Source organism: Peromyscus leucopus, chromosome 5 (assembly GCF_004664715.2).
Source record: "Peromyscus leucopus breed LL Stock chromosome 5, UCI_PerLeu_2.1, whole genome shotgun sequence".
NCBI lineage: Eukaryota > Metazoa > Chordata > Mammalia > Rodentia > Cricetidae > Peromyscus > Peromyscus leucopus.
Window position 1 is genome coordinate 17,156,405 of NC_051067.1, and position 19,037 is coordinate 17,175,441.

Below are 19,037 nucleotides of genomic sequence, written 5' to 3' on the forward strand. Positions count from 1 at the left end.
ATTTAAAAATTACAGCTCAAGATAACACTGTAGTGAATAGTTCAAGCTATAAGAAGCGAAGTGCCACTTGTGAGGACCCTTTTACACCCGCAAAGATCCTGAGAGAAGGAAGTGTTCTAGACATTCTGAAAACCCCTGGTAAGTGCAGCTGCCCTTGTGATAGTAACAATCTCTTTTGCAAACTTACGGGGTCATGAGTGTTGTTACAATTTAAGTTTTTAAAAAATACAAGTAAATGCATAGTAAGGTGACTTGTTAATCTAGTAGATACTGTGCTGTATAAATTCTGTCAAAACTTTCACTTAATTCTTTGTCATTCAAGGACTCCATTAATAGGGGAAATCTATCCCTAAGTTGTGAATATAGGAGGAGAAGATGTCACCGTTTTTATTGTTGTCTTCCTCTGATAAAAGCATTGAACTACCATCTCACATTAGTCTTTAGTTTGGTATATGTACAGCTAGGCTGTTTGCCACTCTAGCATATTTGGAGGGTAATGCTCTAGACTTGAATGTTAGTGGGTAGTGCAATGTTAATTTTTTTTGTTTTTCGAGACAGGGTTTCTCTGTGTAGCTTTGTGCCTTTTCTTGGAACTCACTTGGTAGTCCAGGCTGGCCTTGAACTCACAGAGATCCGCCTGGCTCTGCCTTCCAAGTGCTGGGATTAAAGGCGTGCGCCACCACCGCCCGGCTGCAATGTTAATTTTTTAATTAACATTTTTATATGTACTCAGATATAGTATAAAACTTCAGTATATCTTTAAAAACCTTTCCCAGCACCTACGTGAGATCTGATGTTAGGGTACCATAGGTAACTAAATAGGAATACATTTTCAATTTGAAATAAAAAGAGAATGTTCATAGTTTGAATTGTAGTGAATTTGTATTTGGATGTAAAGCTGTTTATAAATAAGGTAACCTAATAGCTCAGAAAGAATGTAGGTTTACTCAGTAGACGTGTTTAGTGTTTAATGGATTAAGGTTTAAAAAGCAGCCTTGTTGTCCTCTTTAAGAAGGTTCAAAGGATTAGGTTGTTTGGGTTCAGTTTCCTCCCTTTACAGATAGTACTTGCTGCCTGTACAGGAGGTATGGCTGAACTCCAAAGTACACGGACTAGAACTACCAATTATCAGGCAGGGCCAAAGGTGTAGCTTTTTCTCACATAGACATTTAGAGCTACATTTTGCTTCCATAATCTTGTCCCCTTTTATTTAATTAAACTTTAAACAGAATCAAATTGAGTCTTCATTTGGATGGAATTGGGAAAAATCTTACAATGGAAGGAAAAAAGAAACATGCAGTGGCTCCAGAAAATTGCTTCTGGGATTTTACCAGCCTGACTGATTGCAATTAAACCCATAAATGATAGGGAACTGCTGATCATGGGCAGTATTCAGAAGTCCATGGATTGTATTCCCTTTAGGCCAAAAGCAATTCACTGGTTTCTTTATTTGACTTCTTTTGAATTCAGAGTCTCACTATGTGACCCTGGCTGGCCTGGAAACTCATTGTGTCACTAGGTTGTCTCAAACTCAAAATGATTTGCCTGCTTCTGCCTCCCAAGTGCTAGACTTAAAGATGTGCCCTACTATGCCTGGCTGGATAATATCTTGATACCATTAGAAAACCTTTACCAATCTTCTGAGTTTCTTTTCTGTGGCACTAAAGGCTGGATGCCCAGATCCCTGATGGTCGTGGTGTATGCAATGTGAAAGGTAGCTTGTTTTAAGTAAAGGTATTTCCTAGGCATGTGTCAGTGAATCAGCTTAATGACAGATCCCCTACTTCCAATCCGTAGTTCCATGTGAATATTTTTACTTGTCAAAATACACCTTTAATTTTTACTAAATTAAAGTACTCAGGATTGTATTGAAGAGAGATTTCATGCATTTGACTTGAGTTTATGTCATTACAATTCCTCTTCACGAGCATAGATTGGGTCTTAATCACTTCGTGTTTCTAGGCTCGTCTAGAGGGTTTGTCACATCTTTGGGATGTTCATCAAACTATGCCCTCTTAAAGTTTACTGTAATTATAGATGATCCTTGGTCTAGGCTTGGTGGTCTTCACTGTAATTCCAGCACTTAAGAGGCGGGAGGTGATGAGTTTAAGGTTGACCTCAGCTAGATAGTAAGACCCTATCACAAAATAGCCTGACACTCTTCTTACAAATTGGACGAACATCTGTCAGATAGTTACTGTCTATTTGACTCAGCCAGAGTTACCGAAGGTACCCAATACCCCAGCAATGGATTAGGACTAAGCAGCATTCAAGAGATTATACATATTGCAGTCATTTGACACAGCCATGTGAATACCTAGGAGGGATGGATGAGGAGGAAGACTAAGTGTAATAATAAGTTCATTGCTACAGGGAAGTAGAATAAAATGTGGACAGCAGTGGTACTGGATAGTAAGTTCAAATGAGAGCATCAGACTAGAAAGTTGTAGAGGGAGAAAGTGATATATATATGTAGTGTAAAGATGACCTATTTTTATATTTATAGAAATTCATTCATTCATTCATTCATTCATTCATTCATTCATTCATTCATTCATTCATTTTGGTATTTTGAGACAGGGTTTCGCTGGGTAGTTTGGTGCCTGTCCTGGAACTTGCTCTGCAGTGCAGGCTGGCCTTGAACTCACAGAGATCCGCCTGGCTCTGCCTCCTGAGTGCTGGGATTAAAGGCGTGCACCCCTACCACCTGGTTGTGATGACGCACGCCAGTAGGATTTGCTGAAGGAGGTGGAGGCAGGGGTATCACAAGTTTGAGACCAGCCTGGGCTACCCATTTTGGGCTCAGCTGTTAAAGGCTAGGTGCACAACCAAAAATATTTATAGAATTTTAAATAGGTTTAAATGCCATACATACCCATATGAAGTATGATTGAGTAAGTAATTGAAAAAACTTTAGTCCTTCTCAGGTCATATTAACTTGGTAATAATGTAAATGTTTTCCTTCCATAATAATGTTGCAGTCAATGCTTTGATGAGAGCCCCACTGCCTCATTTTAAAAGAACATTCTTTTTTTCCCCACTGTAGGCTTTATGTCACCAAAGGTTGATTCTCCTGCTGTTCAACCCACCACTACAAGTCCGGTGGTTTATACAAGACCAGCAATAAGTACTTTTTCTTCTAGTGGAATTGAGTTTGGAGAAAGTTTAAAAGCTGGATCATCGTGGCAGTGTGACACATGTCTACTCCAAAACAAAGTCACAGACAATAAGTGTATAGCCTGTCAAGCAGCAAAACTATCACCGAAAGAAATTGCTAAACAGGCTGGAATTGGGACACCAAGCAAAAGTGACAAACCAGTTTCTACATCAGGGACAGGCTTTGGAGACACATTTAAACCAGCAGTAGGAACTTGGGATTGTGATACCTGTTTAGTGCAAAATAAGCCTGAAGCAGTAAAATGTGTAGCCTGTGAAACACCCAAACCTGGCACTGGTGTGAAGCGAATCCTTCCATTGGTGGTGACTTCAGAAAGTCCTGTGACTGCTTCCTCTTCTAGCTGCACTGTGACCACTGGTACACTAGGATTTGGAGATAAATTCAAAAGGCCTGTGGGATCTTGGGAGTGTCCAGTATGCTGTGTTTGTAATAAGGCAGAAGACAATAAATGTGTCTCCTGTATGTCTGAGAAACCAGGTATGTTTTACAGCTGTATGGAATAGTTTGCTCATTACTTAATAGAACATTTAACTGTGAAACAGTTAATAACAATCCTGGTGGTGTAAACTGTTTCAGATGAACATTTCTTTTTATACCTTAAATTTTTAAAAAAAACTACCTTGTGGTTTACGGTAGACTACCTGTTCATTCAGAATAGTTTGTGAACTGGTTCATTCTATACTGTACCTGCTTTTTCTGTGTAGTGTTATTTTGGAAATGTTCCTCTTGTGGTAATTGACATGCTTGACAAGTGAAGATGCTGAAAGCTCTCAGAATGGGGCAGTCTTTCTCAGACCTTCATGCCTTGTCTTCTTTTGTCTGTAGAAATGAGGATGGTGAGTGGTCATTTACAGAAGGTTCTTTAAGAGGTAGGCAGTCATGCTTTATGCTAGTGTCTGTTTTTTACTATTATTGGTGCCATCTGTAGCCATGTGCTGTCTACCAGATTGTGCAGTGATTGTAATTAATTAATTGGTGAAAAACTCTTTCCTTGGTTAGAGAAGTAGAATTTGGTTTGAGGCCTTTTTTCAAAACCTTTGTTCAAAGCTAGAAGAATTACTACAGATTCATTTTTAAATTTGTTTTGGAAGTGTGTGGTAGTATGGACAGCAAGTAACATGTTTATCTTAGGAGTTAAGACTACTATTTTTGTTACGTTAGCTGTGGGTGGGTATGTAAGATTACTTCTGTAATGTGAGGCTCTGTTACTAGCCAAATTCCTTGCCTGAGCTCTTGAATCATGTCCCCCTATTTCTAATTTCTTCTGGTGTCAAAAATGAGCTGTCAGAATCCTCATTCCAAAATATTTGACTCTTCCCATCTGGCACCATCTATCTCCTCACCTAAGAAAAGTCATGTAGGACTCTGAGTTGACAGATGGTTAATGCAACTTTGAACCAGGAAGTAAATTATGAAGGAACAACAGAATCCTATGTTGGTATGAAAACACAAACACACACACACACACACACACACACACACACCAAACTTGGCCTGGAATTAGAAGTCACCTGACTTTGCCTCCAACCCTCATTTTATTTTGAAGGGTGGAGGGTGGTTTTTGTGTGTATGTATATTTGTCTCTGTTTCTGAGCACACATGTGCTAACCTGAAGAAGCCAGAACTGGGAATTGGATTCCCTGGAACTGGAGTTAGAGGTGCTATCTGGGAACTAAATTCCAGTCCTCTGCAAGAGCAGCAAGTACTCTTAACTGCTGAGCCATGTTTCTAGGCTCAATTTTTTTTTTAATTTTTAAAGTTACTTATAGATTTATTTTCTTTGAGTGTTTTGCCTGTGTGTGTATGTTTAATGTATGTATGCATGCATGCGTACATGTATGTATGAATGTTTTTATGTTTGTATGTATTCATGCATGTGTGCTAAGTCAGAGATGAGGGCATCAGATCCCTTAGAACTAGAATTAGAAATGGTTGTGAGCATTGTACTTCAAGGTAGCAGAATTTGGAAGGCCATCTTAGGAAGTTTGTGTGCGTAATATAAGTGGCAGATAATGGTGATAAGAAATCAGACGGTGGTGGTGGTGGTGGTGGTGGTGGTGGTGGTGGTGGTGGTGGTGGTGGTGGTGGTGGTGGTGCAGCAGCACACCCTTAATCCCAGCACTCGAGAGGCAGAGCCAGGGGGATATCCGTGAGTTCAAGGCCAGCCTGGGCTACCAAGTGAGTTCCAGGAAAGGCGCAAAGCTACACAGGGAAACCCTGTCTCGAAAAACAAAACAACAACAAAAAACAGATGGTGGAGTTGAATAAGGAGGGAGGATTTAGAACTGTGTATGGTTAAAGACACATTAATTTCAAATTGCTGAAGTTGATGTTTAGATATATATGTTGCTTTTGGCTATATCATGAGGGACTACAGATCCTTAGGGATGCAAATATAGGAGGTCATGGGAAATAGTTTGAAGTCATGGGAGTAGATGTGAGTTGAGTGAATTGAGGAATAGATCTCCAGACTGAACTCTGTGAACTTGAGGATCTGAGGATCTGGAGGGAATCAAACATTGATCTTGGATTAACCAGACAGGGAAAACAACTGTGGCAGAATAACCTCTGAAGAAGGTGACGAGAATAAGACCAAGACCAAGTATTCTAGTAAGGGTCCTGTTCCTAAAAAAGATGATCAGGCTGGGAAGAATACTGCAAAATAGTTTCTTCTGGATGTGACAGGGTTGTTGCACTCATGAATCCTCAGTGATAATATGGCTGCTTGCATAAGACCTGCCCAGGACCATACATATCAGTCAACATTCCAGCACAAGGGGGAGGTGGGCCTACAAGGTCACACCCCTGTTTGTAATGGCTGCTGAGGGAGGGAGACTGTTTCCTTCTGGTATGAGTCCCCCTTGATGGGTTCTCATGTCCAAGTGGTTAGTCTATAATCATGAACATGTGGGTAATACTTAGTATGTTTTACATACATCTGTGTACAATTATAGAAGAGGACATACATTTTTAGGGAGTCACCGGAGGACTTGGAGTGGAGGAGAGGTAGATAGGATAAAAACACATTATACTCAGCCGGGCGATGGTGGCGCACGCCTTTAATCCCAGCACTCAGGAGGCAGAGCCAGGCGGATCTCTGTGAGTTCGAGGCCAGCCTGGGCTACCAAGTGAGTTCCAGGAAAGGCGTAAAGCTACACAGAGAAACCCTGTCTCGAGAAAAAAAAAAAAAAAACATTATACTCATGAAATTCCCCAAAAGAAATGAGAAGACTTGAATAGCAGAAGGATCAGACAGATTGATTGTACTTGGGAAGTACATGAGACCGGGACCTTCCAGAGAAGCTTATAAAGAGCAGGGAAGCGTGGGTTGCAGGTAGAGATGAGGAAGTGGTTACACTGGTACTTAAGCCATCAGCGAAGGTGAGACCTTGTCAGGTGGGTAGTGAGTGAGTCAGTGATGGCCAGCAGTTTTGCTGGCAAAAGAGAAGAGAACATATTTTGAAATGCAGAGACTATTCCTGTAACTATGGGAGGAGAATGACCAGGTGGACGTTGTTTAGAGATTGGGACCCAAGGATAAATGGCTCCGCGGAGCTCTCCCCTGTTTGATTCCTCCTTCCTGTGTCACTCTTCTCAGACATGCTGGTTCTGCCTAAAGATTTTGCCTGTATTTTTTTCTTAAACCTTTCTGTTGTCTTCCTCTTTTGCACACTGAAGATCTATTACTTTCTGGTTGTGTTGCCATTAGTTTATATTTTCCCCCTTTTAGACTGGGAAGATACGCATTTCATATCATTTTAGTAATCTTTCTGTCCTGTAACTCAGTTACAGTAATAAATACCTACAAAATAGCATCTAGTGAGAATGTGTGAAAGTAACAGGCATGGGGCTGAATTGTAAAGTAGATTATGTCTATGGAAAAATAATTGTCAAAGCCAGAGATACATTGAAATTGACAGTGTAGATGGCCATGCATTTTGTGCATTGCCTGAAATTGACATTTTGTATTTTAGAAGTCTAATAGTTGAAGGAATTTGGACATTGTTAAGGACGTGTGGCCTAAAAGTTTAACTTGTTACATAGGCCAGACTGGCCTTGAACTCATAGAAATCTGCCTGCCTCTGTCTTTTGGAGTTTTGAGATTAAAGGCCATGTGCCAGCAAACTCAGCAACAATTTAGTTTTCTTTTTTTTTTTTTTTTTTTTTTTTGGTTTTTTTTCGAGACAGGGTTTCTCTGTGTAGCTTTGTGCCTTTCCTGGAGCTCACTTGGTAGCCCAGGCTGGCCTCGAACTCACAGAGATCCGCCTGGCTCTGCCTCCCGAGTGCTGGGATTAAAGGCGTGCGCCACCACGCCCGGCAAACCTCTTTTTTTTTTTTTTTTTTTTGTTTTTTTGGTTTTTCGAGACAGGGTTTCTCTGTGTAGCTTTGCGCCTTTCCTGGAACTCACTTGGTAGCCCAGGCTGGCCTCGAACTCACAGAGATCCGCCTGGCTGTGCCTCCCGAGTGCTGGGATTAAAGGCGTGCGCCACCGCCGCCCGGCTCAATTTAGTTTTCTAAACCCTAATTTTTCACAATTTCTTTTTAAATGTTGTTACTGGGAATCAAACTCAGTTTCTTATTTTTGCAAGGTATGCACTTGACTGACTGAGCCATCTCCCCAGGTCAGAGTCCCTAATTTGTGAGAATGATAGCCCACCTCTTTTTTCTCATTCCATGTGTGTCTGTGTGGACTGGATACATGTATATGGTATGTGTGTCTTGTGGTGACCTGATGTTATTAACAGGACTCTTTTTGCCCTATCTCATTTTTTTGATGCCGAGTCTCAGTAAAACCCAGAGCTTGCTAATGTGGTTCATTTGCTTGCTGACTAGGTTGCTCTGAGGAGCCCTTGTTTTCATCTTCCAAGGCTAGAATTAGAGGTAGAGTATGTCCACTCAGCATTTGTTATGTGAGTTCTCAGGGATTGGAACTGTGGCCCTTTTGTTTATTTGCAAGCACTTGAACCACTAAACCATCATCCCAGCCCCAAATTTTAAACAGAGAATAGTTCAAATTTGAGAGAGAGAGAGAGGAGAGAGAGAGAGAGAAGAGAGTGTGTTGTGTGTGTGTGGTTTAATAGGAAGGTTTAAGGAAATTAGAAAATGCATAGTCAGTGGTGTCATTAAGATGGTATTATAAGAGTGAGTTCCCAGGATGTTCAGGGCTACACAAAGATGGTACGAGAATATAAATTAAAGTTTTCATCAGTTTCTCCATTGCTTTTAGGTTCAGTATCTGCCTCAAGTAGCAGCCCTGCATCTGTCTCTCTGTCTTCTGGAGGCTGCCTAGGATTGGATAAGTTCAAAAAACCTGAGGGAAGCTGGGACTGTGAAGTGTGCTTGGTGCAGAATAAAGCAGACTCTGCCAAGTGCATAGCATGTGAAAGTGCAAAGCCAGGCACAAAGTCAGAGTTCAAAGGTAAGACGTTGGTGAAGATGCCCCAATGCCTAGTTAAAAGCGAAGTGTTGGGGTGGAGGCTGTGGTGGTATTGTGTTCCCCAATATATTGTGCACCCTAATAAACTTATCTGGGGTCAGAGACAGAACAGCCACTAGATACAAAGGCTAGAAAATGGTAGCACTCACGCCTTTAATCCTAGCATTCCAGAGGTAGAAATCCCTCTGGATTTCTGTGAGTTCAAGGCCACATTGGAAACAGCCAGGCATGTGACACGCCTTTAATCCCAGGGAGTGATGGTAGGAAGGAAAGATATATAAGGCGTGAAGACCAGAAACAAGCAGCATTTGGCTGGTTAAAGCTTCAGGCCTTTGAGCAGCAGTTCAGCTGAGATTCATTCTGGATGCGGACTCAGAGGCTTCCAGTCTGAGGAAACAGGATCAGCTGAGGAACTGGCAAGGTGAGGTGGCTGTGGCCTGTTGTGTCTCTCTGATCTTCCAGCATTTACCCCAATAACTGGCTTCAGGTTTGATTTTATTAATAAGACCTGTTAGGATTTCTACTACAGGGGGACAGGTTTGTTTTTAAGGTACCTGTTCTCTGAGTAATTATGTAAAATGCAACATGATCCTTGGGATTTTGTGTGTGTGTTTTGTTTTTACTGTTATCTGTGGATGATGGTAAAATCAAATTAGTTGCACCTCAGCATCAAGATGCTGTCTGTGTATCTTGGTAAGAAACTTGGTGCAGTTTCCAGGTTTGGGTATGAATTTGACTCTTCCATGATTACCACCCTTAGGATTTTACTGTAAGTCATTTAGCCTCTGAGTATGTGAGTACGAGGGAACTCTTAGCAGGCATGGTGGGACGCATGTCATCCAGCATTTGCGTCACCCAAAAGCCCAGCCTTCTCAGTATTTTAATACCTAAAAGTAAAGAAGAGCCTCACGTGGTCACTGATGCTAAATATATGAAGGCTGGTGTTTTCAGATTTTGACAGCTCATTTGAGTTCTTCCATGCAGACTTTGAAGTTGTGGAAAGCTTAGGAAAGAGGAAATATTTTAGAAATTTTAGATCTGAATGAAGATCAGGGAATCTCTGAATGAAGTTAGCCTCCAAGAGGGGAATGTGGAGGGATTTCTGTAGGCTAGGCTTTATTTTATACTTTACTTCAGTCTTTAGTGGCCTTCAAACATTGTAAATCAAAAGTCAAAGCTTGGATCTATCACACCCACTTCATGTTAGTTCACATGGTTGACAGTGTTTTACGTTAGTCTACAAGATTGACATGATTGATAGTTTATCTGAGGATAAAAGTTCATAGAAAAGCTTGGCTGTCCTTTGCTTTCATTTATGGGTGAGTAATGGGTGTCTGCCTTGCCACCTTCTAATAGGCCTTGTTTTAAAATCAGTCAAGTACTTCATACTCCATTTCTTTTTTTTCTTTCTTTTCTTTTTTGGTTTTTTGAGACAGGGTTTCTCTGTGTAGCTTTGGAGCCTGTCCTGAACTCGCTCTGTAGACGAGGCTGGCCTCGAACTCACAGAGATCACCTGCCCCTGCCTCCCGAGTACTGGGATTACAGGCGTGTGCCACCGCCGCCCGGCTCCATACTCCATTTCTTTAGCAACAGAAAAGCACCAAAGAATGCTAAATTTTTCTTCTTCTTCTTTTTTTTTTTTTTTGTTTTTTTTTGTTTTTTTTCAAGACAGGCTTTCTCTGTGTAGCTTTGCGCCTTTCCTGGAACTCACTTGGTAGCCCAGGCTGGCCTTGAACTCACAAAGATCTACCTGGCTCTGCCTCCCGAGTGCTGGGATTAAAGGCGTGTGCCACCACCGCCCAGCAATAATGCTAAAAGTTTTTAAATGCTTCTGTCAACACAATATTTAAAAACTGTGATCAAGGGTCACAGAAAATTTATCTCCTGTTTCTACTGGCTCTTGTTTCACCTTTTTGTCTCCCTGCAAATCATGGCTAATGCAGTGCTATACCTTCTAAAAGTGCTTTCTCCCTGTCCTAAGCAAACTCATTGCCATTCTAGTTATTCTGATTTCCTTTTTTGTCAGAATGTTGTATATCACCTACCTTTTCTGTTCGTCTTGGGTTTTTTTTTTTTTTAATCCTAGTTACTTTTGGCATGTTTTGTTTATCTTTCTTTCTTTCTTTTTTTTTTTTTTCTTTCTTTTTTTTTGGTTTTTCGAGACAGGGTTTCTCTGTGTAGCTTTGCGCCTTTCCTGGAACTCACTTGGTAGCCCAGGCTGGCCTCGAACTCACAGAGATCCGCCTGCCTCTGCCTCCCAAGTGCTGGGATTAAAGGCGTGAGCCACCACCGCCCGGCAGCATGTTTTGTTTTTCATCCTTTATTTATAGTTGCCTGGACCTCACAGCATTTTGTGTGTCTGAATTTATCATAAGACAAATTCCAGCTCTAAAATGCTGAGTCTCAGAGGGTATATTATGATTTAGATGTTTTCCTGAACATTGATAGATTATATTCCAACAGTTTGGATGCTGGTTTGGATCTCTCCCTACAGGATAGGGAAGTGCCTACTTCTCCTAGCATTCTCACTGACACGTGTTCTTTCATCTTTCTAGACCTTCCAGTCTTAGAGATGGAAGTGGCATATAAGCCTTTTTAGAGTTGTCCTATGGTGGGGCTTGCAGGGGTTATAGTTGCTAGGATGAGCACATTAATTTGGCGTCTCTTTGTGTGTTTTCTATTTTTGAAGGCTTTGGGACATCTTCATCTTTAAATCCAGCACCTTCAGCCTTCAAATTTGGTATTCCATCAGCCTCTTCTGGACTTCCTCAAACTTTTACAAGCACTGGAAATTTTAAATTTGGAGATCAGGGAGGATTCAAATTAGGCGCTGCATCTGACTCTGGGTCTACAAGCTCCATGAATACAAACTTTAAATTTTCTAAACCAACTGGAGATTTTAAATTTGGAATGTCTTCTGATTCCAAACCTGAAGAAATTAAAAATGACAGCAAGAATGATAATTTTAAGTTTGGATTTAGTTCTGGCCTAAGCAACTCAGCTTCTTCAGCTCCATTTCAGTTTGGGGTATCTACTCTTGGGCAGCAAGAAAAGAAAGAGGAGCTCCCTAAGTCTTCATCTGCAGGCTTTAGCTTCGGTTCGGGAGTTAGTAACCCCCCCTCTGCTGCTACCGACACCACAATGACCTCAGAGAACAAGGGCACCTTCAACTTTGGAACCATAGAAACTAAGAGTGTCTCAGTGACTCCTTTCACATATAAGACAACAGAATCAAAGAAAGATGATTCTTCTGCTACCAAGGGCGGCTTTCCATTTGGTAAAGTGGAGTCTGCCTCTTCGCCATCTGCCTCAATGTTTGCTTTGGGAAGGACAGAGGAGAAACAGCAAGAACCTGTTACTTCTACTTCTCTGGTGTTTGGAAAGAAAGCCAACAACGAGGAGCCAAAATGTCAGCCAGTATTTTCCTTTGGAAATTCGGAGCAAACCAAAGATGAGAGTTCTTCCAAGCCGACATTCAGTTTCAGTGTGGCAAAACCATCTGTGAAAGAGTCTGAACAGCTGACCAAGGCCACCTTCTCATTTGGAAATCAAACCAGTACAACTGGTAAGTACTAAAAGACTTATTTTTTGCAAGTCACATTCGATACCTTGACATGCAGGAAGTCAAAGAGTGCCAGAAAATAATGGAGGATACTGGTTTTGAAAGTCTTGAGGAAAGGGCTCAGGTTTTTCTGTTTTAATTGAACCAAATAGCCATGGTTCTGATGGGATATCTACAGATCTATTTTTGAGAAATACAGCTGTAATAGAAAGTGTAGAATGGGGCACATTATATATGTCTTTCTGTAACTACCTGTAAACAAAAATTTAACATAAAATTTTCCCTGACCGCATGCATCAATTATAAAATGTCTACATCCCATCTATTGTACAGCATCGGAGCTGAGAACTGGGGAAGTAGAGTTTTTCAGGTTGTAGATTCATGATTTCATGTAAACTCAAAAGATTTGTTCCAAGTTGACAATCAGTTGTACAGCATAAACATGACTTGTATTTGCTAAGCTTTCTAATTTCCAATGGTGGCGATGCTGAATAAGTACAAGAGCATAGGGGAATTGTTTCTTCTGTTCTTTTCATTTCAGTTCTTAGTTTTTGTACATCTTGTCAAGCTAAGCTACTTCTGAAATTTGTAGGGAAAGTGCATGAATGTGCAAGGAATTTGAGAAGCATGGCAGGCATGTAGGCATTAATTAATGGTCCAGTGACAGCGACAGCAAAGGGAATAGATGTGTACATTGTTAATTTAGGGTGCCACAGTAGTGACATTGTGTACTAGTTAGCAGGGGTTAGCAAATGCTGAAGTCCAGTCAGTGCTGTGAGGAGGTTGATATGTTAGGGTGCTGCTGCTGTAATAAGACAAAACAGTCAGACACATAAAAGTGCACCTACCTTCCATTGTCTGAATTTGGTTTATGAATACAATATCAAGTTAGAGTTGGATGTGAGGTTCTGTATTTCCCATTAAATTTATATACATAGCCACAGGACTTTTTATTTGAACGTTGAAGGTCTTTGGGTAAAGAAAAAATCCATAAACCATAAAAGACAGGTGCTTTGACATTTCAAAGTGATAATATTTATTTTATGAGTCAGACTATAAAAATAATCTTAGTTTATATTATCTGAAAAAATTTGTTAGGAAATTTGTTCTTAAGGATTTATGTTTGTTTCTCAATTATTCTTTTGCAGATCAAGGTGTAGCAAAGCCAGTTTTTAGCTTCTTGAACAGCAGTTCCTCTAGTTCAAGTGCTCCAGCCACTTCATCGAGTGGTGGCATATTTGGTAGTTCCACCTCTTCCTCCAACCCTCCTGTGGCAGCCTTTGTGTTTGGACAGGCCAGCAATCCTGTCAGCAGCTCTGCCTTCGGTAACTCTGCAGAGTCGAGTACATCTCAGTCTTTGTTATTTCCTCAAGAGAGCAAAGCAGCCACCACCACATCCAGCACTGGCTCCGCTGCCTCTCCCTTTGTGTTTGGATCAGGAGCCAGCGGTAACAGCACTGCATCCTCGGGCTTCAGTTTTGGAGCTGCCACATCAAGCTCTTCAGGTACTTCAGCGACAGGAGGGAAGGTGGAGTTCATAGGTAGTTGAATTGGTTTTGCTCCAAGTGTGCCAGTGGTAGCACATTCTTGCAGCTTGTAATCTTCTTCTTCTCAAGTGGCTTGAGTGCCTCTAAGTCACCTGTATCTGGAATGTTGTGAGTTTTCCCCTGTGGAGAAGTATGCAGTTTATGTTCAGGTTAATTAAATATATTTAACTCTTAAGAACAATTTTTTTCAAGCTGGGCATCGTAGTACATGCCTTTAATCCAAGTACTGAGGAGGCAGAGGCAGGTGGTTCTCTGAGTTCAAGGCCAGCCTGGTCTACAGAGTGAGTTCCAGGACAGCTAAGGCTGCACAGAGAAACCCTGTTTCAAACTAAATAAATAAAAAATAAAAATAAAAAAATCTTAATTGTAGGAAGAATATATAATTGCCTTTTGACATGTCAAATTCCCGAGCAGCCAGATAGTAAATAGTTGTTGTATAGGATGTGAGTTCTCATACAGTGATTCATAGGAAGTCGTACATCATTTTAGAAAAAAAATTGTTGAACCTATGCTGCAAAGTGAGTTCCAGGGCAGCCTGAGGAACAGAATAATATCTTAAGTACACTTCTCCTAGTAAAGGATTGTTGGTTGCAAAAGAGTATTGTTATTTGAAGTTTTTGTTAAACTAGTATATGTTATAGTAAATAGTATCATTGTTCTAACCATTCAAAGCTTGTGATCAAAGTAAGAGTCTGGAAAATGGCCAGAAATTGGTATGAGTTTAGAGAGTTTCCCAAGGGTGATCTCACTACAAATCTTGATACTGATTTAAGAATTTCTTGGTCTCCAGGATCCTCCTTTGTATTTGGCACTGGACATTCAGCACCATCTGCCAGTCCAGCATTTGGTGCTAACCAGACCCCAACGTTTGGACAAAGTCAAGGTGCCAGCCAGCCTAACCCTCCAAGCTTTGGCTCGATATCATCTTCAACAGCATTGTTTTCTGCTGGTTCCCAGCCCATACAACCACCTACTTTTGGGACAGTGTCAAGCAGCAGCCAGCCTCCTGTGTTTGGGCAGCAGCCTAGTCAGTCTGCATTTGGCTCTGGAACAGCTCCTAATTCCAGTAAGTTGTGTAATGACACTTGGTATCCATACTTGAGTCTAGTGTCTTAAAATAATGTTTTTCTTTGAACTTTAAACCATGAGTGTATCCTGTTTTCTAATGTTTTATACTTAACACAACAGTGAAGTGTGGTGTTTAACATTCACCTATCAACATTGCAGAATGTTCGTCACTACATTTGGTGGCATTAGTGTACACTGAAAGTGTTTCTTCCTCTGACTTAGGTGTGGGCTGTGTTCCACCCTGTTTCTCTAGCTGCAGTGCGGCAGTGCTTTGATGTCCTTTGGGAAGGGAGTCTTATCCATTTGCTGTTGAGTGGTAGTCAGTTTTGGCTGTTAGGAAATATTGTTTTCATGTTACAGAGTTGGGGAGCAGACGTGTTTCTTAGTGATGCACTTTGAATAGAAAGGTATACCTGGTATTTAAAGGTATTTATTACAAACTTACTGCTGGGTACACCAGTTCCCACGCGGCCACTGGTGGATGACAAGTCTCAGTCATACTTGGGTTCTGTGTAGTTTCCCTTTTTGTGAATTCTTTGTAAGTATTTTGTCTTTTAGTTTTGTTTGGTTATTGGTTTCTAAAGGTTCATCTTGTATTCTCTATTTGTACTTAGCTCATGTGTGCCCTAACATGTCTCCTGTTTTGTGGCAGTACTGGCTGGCTTTGATATCAGAGATTCTCTCCTTTCTGCATCCTGAGTGCTGGGACTAGAGGCGTGCATCACCATGCCTTGCTTAAGATCTTAAAATTTTTCCCATGTTTAATATGTCCAGGTCAAAGTCAATCTTTAACATTGTGTCATTAATGGGATATTTCTCCTTAATTTGTATAGGTTCTGTTTTCCAATTTGGCAGCAGCACTACAAATTTCAACTTCACAAACAATAATCCATCAGGAGTGTTCACATTTGGTGCAAATCCCAGCACGCCTGCAGCCTCAGCCCAGCCCTCAGGTTCAGGGGGCTTTCCGTTCAGCCAGTCTCCAGCATCATTTACAGTGGGGTAAGAGATGATTTTATTTCATTGAGAGTTGACATTGGTAAAGGTGTCTGTTTCTAAAAGTAAATCAGGCAGTTTGGGTAAACGTAAATATTACCCAATATCAGCTTATGATATTGTAATTTTGAGGGTTGTGTTATAATGTGAGACAAGGCCAAATATAGCAGAAGATATTTACTTGTATCAATAATATTTTCCTTACTTGTCATTTTGTTGCTGGCCATGTTAAGTGGTTATGAGCCTCTGTTTGTCCTGAACATTATAACACATAATGTTTTATTTTCACAGGTCAAATGGGAAAAATATGTTCTCTTCTTCCGGAACTTCAGTTTCTGGTCGCAAGATAAAGACTGCTGTTAGACGCAGGAAATAAAGGTCACAAAGGTGTTAATACCCAACAGTTTTATCAACAGCTGGTGCCTGCTTTCAGATACTGGATTGTACTACATGCTGGGCTTATCTGAAGTCAGATCTGTCTAAGGATTTCTTTAATTTTGGAATTGTACTTTTTCTCTTTATGGAAGTCCCATTCCCATATCCCATTCTCTTTTGAAAATAATAGCTAGACTGATGACTGACTGATTCTTCAGCAGAAACATTTTATGATCCAGCACATTATTCACTGATTGGCATAGTCTGGCTGTACCCAGGAATAGAGCCTGCACGGTGAATGGCTTTGTATAGATCCTGTCTGCACCGCTATGTGTGTTGATAAAGCGTTAATGGAACGCATTGAAATTGTAATTATATCTGGGGAATTCTGTATAGATTAGAATCCTGTATAGATTAGAGGACTTTGAAATGAATGATTTCTATGCGGAGTTTGTGGTGGTGTATGTGTGAAGTGAGTTGGATGTATTGTGCACAGGAAAATTCTGATAGAGAAAGCCTGATTAAAGAATGGTCTATACTAAGGACTTGTTAGATCTAGTTCATTCTCCATTTAATAAGTATATGCTATTTCTATATTTTCATTCTATTGACTGTCTTGCCTTTTTCATTATTTTATTATGAAACTTCTGTAAATACAATATTGTTTCTGTACTTTTTTGGCATAACATAAATCTGTGAACTTGAAATTTTAATTTTGTGTTAGACATATTTTTGTTGTTTGTTTAGTCATGTCTCAGATTTTATTATGTAAATCCCATTATTCAAAGTTGCCTAAATCCATTTGGAAATCTTTAAAAAAAAAATTGGGGATTCTTAAAGTTGAATTTATTGGCTTTTCTGATCCAGTTTTGTTTGGACCAAAAACCAGTATTGTACAAAGTATTAAGCATATATTTTTATATTTACTGAAATGGACTGTGGTGACTTTGGATAATAAGGAAAAGTTTAATATTAAAGCCATGTTTATTACCGTATAATTAACATGTTAAACCATGGGATAAATGCCATCAATAAAACTTTATGAAGCACGTTTTGCTAACAGTTCTCATAGTGAAGGCACACAGTGTTAATGGGAAGGGTGGTTGATTAGAAATCCCAAAGAGTATAATCAGGCAAGGCCCAAGTATGATCAGTTTGCAGTATACAGAAGAGCCTCTGCTTTCTGCCTACTGCTGTCTTTACTTCAGTTGTATATGTAGTACCCCTTTAAAAGTTGAAAATAAACATAGAACCCTTTCTGTTTGTACTTCTAGCTTCCCTGCTAGGTTATCTAAGCAATGTTTATTGCTCACCTTCTTGGAGATATTCCCCAGGCTTTCCAAAAGTTTATAAAACTGTAAGGGGGTGGGTGGTGGTGGTGGTGGTGCAGGGTTGGGGATTTAGCTTTTGTCTTCATTGTAATTCGGGTGGGCATTTATTGTTAGTTTGTGCTTAATTTGCCATACTTCAGGTTAGTTACATTGAGAATTTCTAATGCTTTGTCTTCGTGAAAAGATGTTTTTCTTACTAAGATAGCACGGCCATCACATGATTTAAGGGTAGAGCTTTTTATTTTTCTAATATTCTCTTTAATATTTACCTGAAACCTAACTGTTTGGAGCCTGGTGGTGAATGCTGGAAGAGGTAAACTGGGAACCCTACTGACCTCACAGTGACCTCGGAGGCCAGTTCTTAGCCATTATCTAGGTCCAAATAATTGCAGCTTAATAGGGCATACTCTTCTCTAAAATGTGTAGGAAATAATTTTGAAACCCCCCCCCCTTTCTTTTTTTAAAGCAGGCTACTAAAGTCTTACTAAGGCTGGTTTATATGAAAATTGGGTTTTTTGGTTTTCCAGTCTGTAAGACTGTTCAGATCTTGAGACTTGATTCTTGGGTTGCATGTAGCTTTCTAATCGTGGTGGCAGCCCCATCTCTGGGCCTGTCCCTCCTCCGGCCCAGCAGTGGTAAACTGTTCATTGGATTGGCTGAGATTGAGAGTGCTTATTAGTGGGATATGTAAGTGTATGTTTTAGGGCATATCCCCAGAGATTGACAGACTGGTTTTAGATAATAGTCTATCATCAGGTCTGGGTATGTCACTTTAAGCATTTAAGTGCTGGGTTGTTTGTAGTGATTATAATTTTAGGCCTTAAGGAAAAAAGTATAATTTAGACAACTGAAGTTCCTTTTTACAAGTGATGAAATGGTTTATTACTATAACTAGCATTTTTTAACAGGAAAGATTTAACCTGGGAACTTGTCTTCATTGTTGTACAAGCTCCTTTGGGCTTGTATAAAGCTTGAAATTCAATGGAAACCAACATTCAACAATTTTATAAAGGGTAGCATGTTTATTGGAAACTTTCATAACATTGAAAAGTGATGAAGATCTTATATAGCAACTATATGACAAATTTAGTCATAACCCTTGTTTCTTTGTAATATGGGCTGTCCCTCCCCTTTTCACTTTGTTTTTATTCCTCCAAAAAATCCACTGTAGTCCCCAAACATACAGTTTGTAGCTTGGCTTAGAATAGTTAATTGTCCGGAGCAACACTTTGACCTGGCTGCATTAAATAAAGTTTGTACATATATCCTTTAATGTCTAAAGATAGGGTCTTACACTGCAGCTCAGCCTGGGATTAAATTTGCAGCAATACTTGTGTGTCAGTCTCCTGAGTTCTGGGTTTACAGGTAACATGTCCACAATCAAGCTAATGCCTTTCTTGAAAGGCTGTCCATAAGGACTAGTTTATAAAGGCTTTTCCCATTAAGACTGAGTTTAAATCTAGTCATCTGATTGTTGTAATGCTAAAGGCTCTAAGTACCTACCCGTGAGTTTAACCTGTACTTTTACAGTTTTTCATAGGTG

The 19,037-nt window shown here is 40.2% G+C and overlaps 1 protein-coding gene across 3 annotated transcripts in view; it reads left to right on the top strand.

The window, feature by feature from the left end:
• Nup153 (nucleoporin 153) overlaps positions 1-17,225 on the top strand; it is a 55,909-nt gene extending 38,684 nt beyond the window's left edge. For all 3 annotated transcript variants that reach the window (XM_028867683.2, XM_028867684.2, XM_028867685.2), the window contains 8 exons: positions 16-138; positions 3,047-3,655; positions 8,406-8,597; positions 11,305-12,180; positions 13,326-13,682; positions 14,515-14,790; positions 15,626-15,794; positions 16,080-17,225. In XM_028867683.2, coding sequence (XP_028723516.1) covers positions 16-138; positions 3,047-3,655; positions 8,406-8,597; positions 11,305-12,180; positions 13,326-13,682; positions 14,515-14,790; positions 15,626-15,794; positions 16,080-16,164 — 2,687 coding nt within the window. In that variant the 3' untranslated portion in view covers positions 16,165-17,225. The remainder of the gene's footprint in view (positions 1-15; positions 139-3,046; positions 3,656-8,405; positions 8,598-11,304; positions 12,181-13,325; positions 13,683-14,514; positions 14,791-15,625; positions 15,795-16,079) is intronic.
• The last annotated feature ends 1,812 nt before the right edge of the window (positions 17,226-19,037 follow it).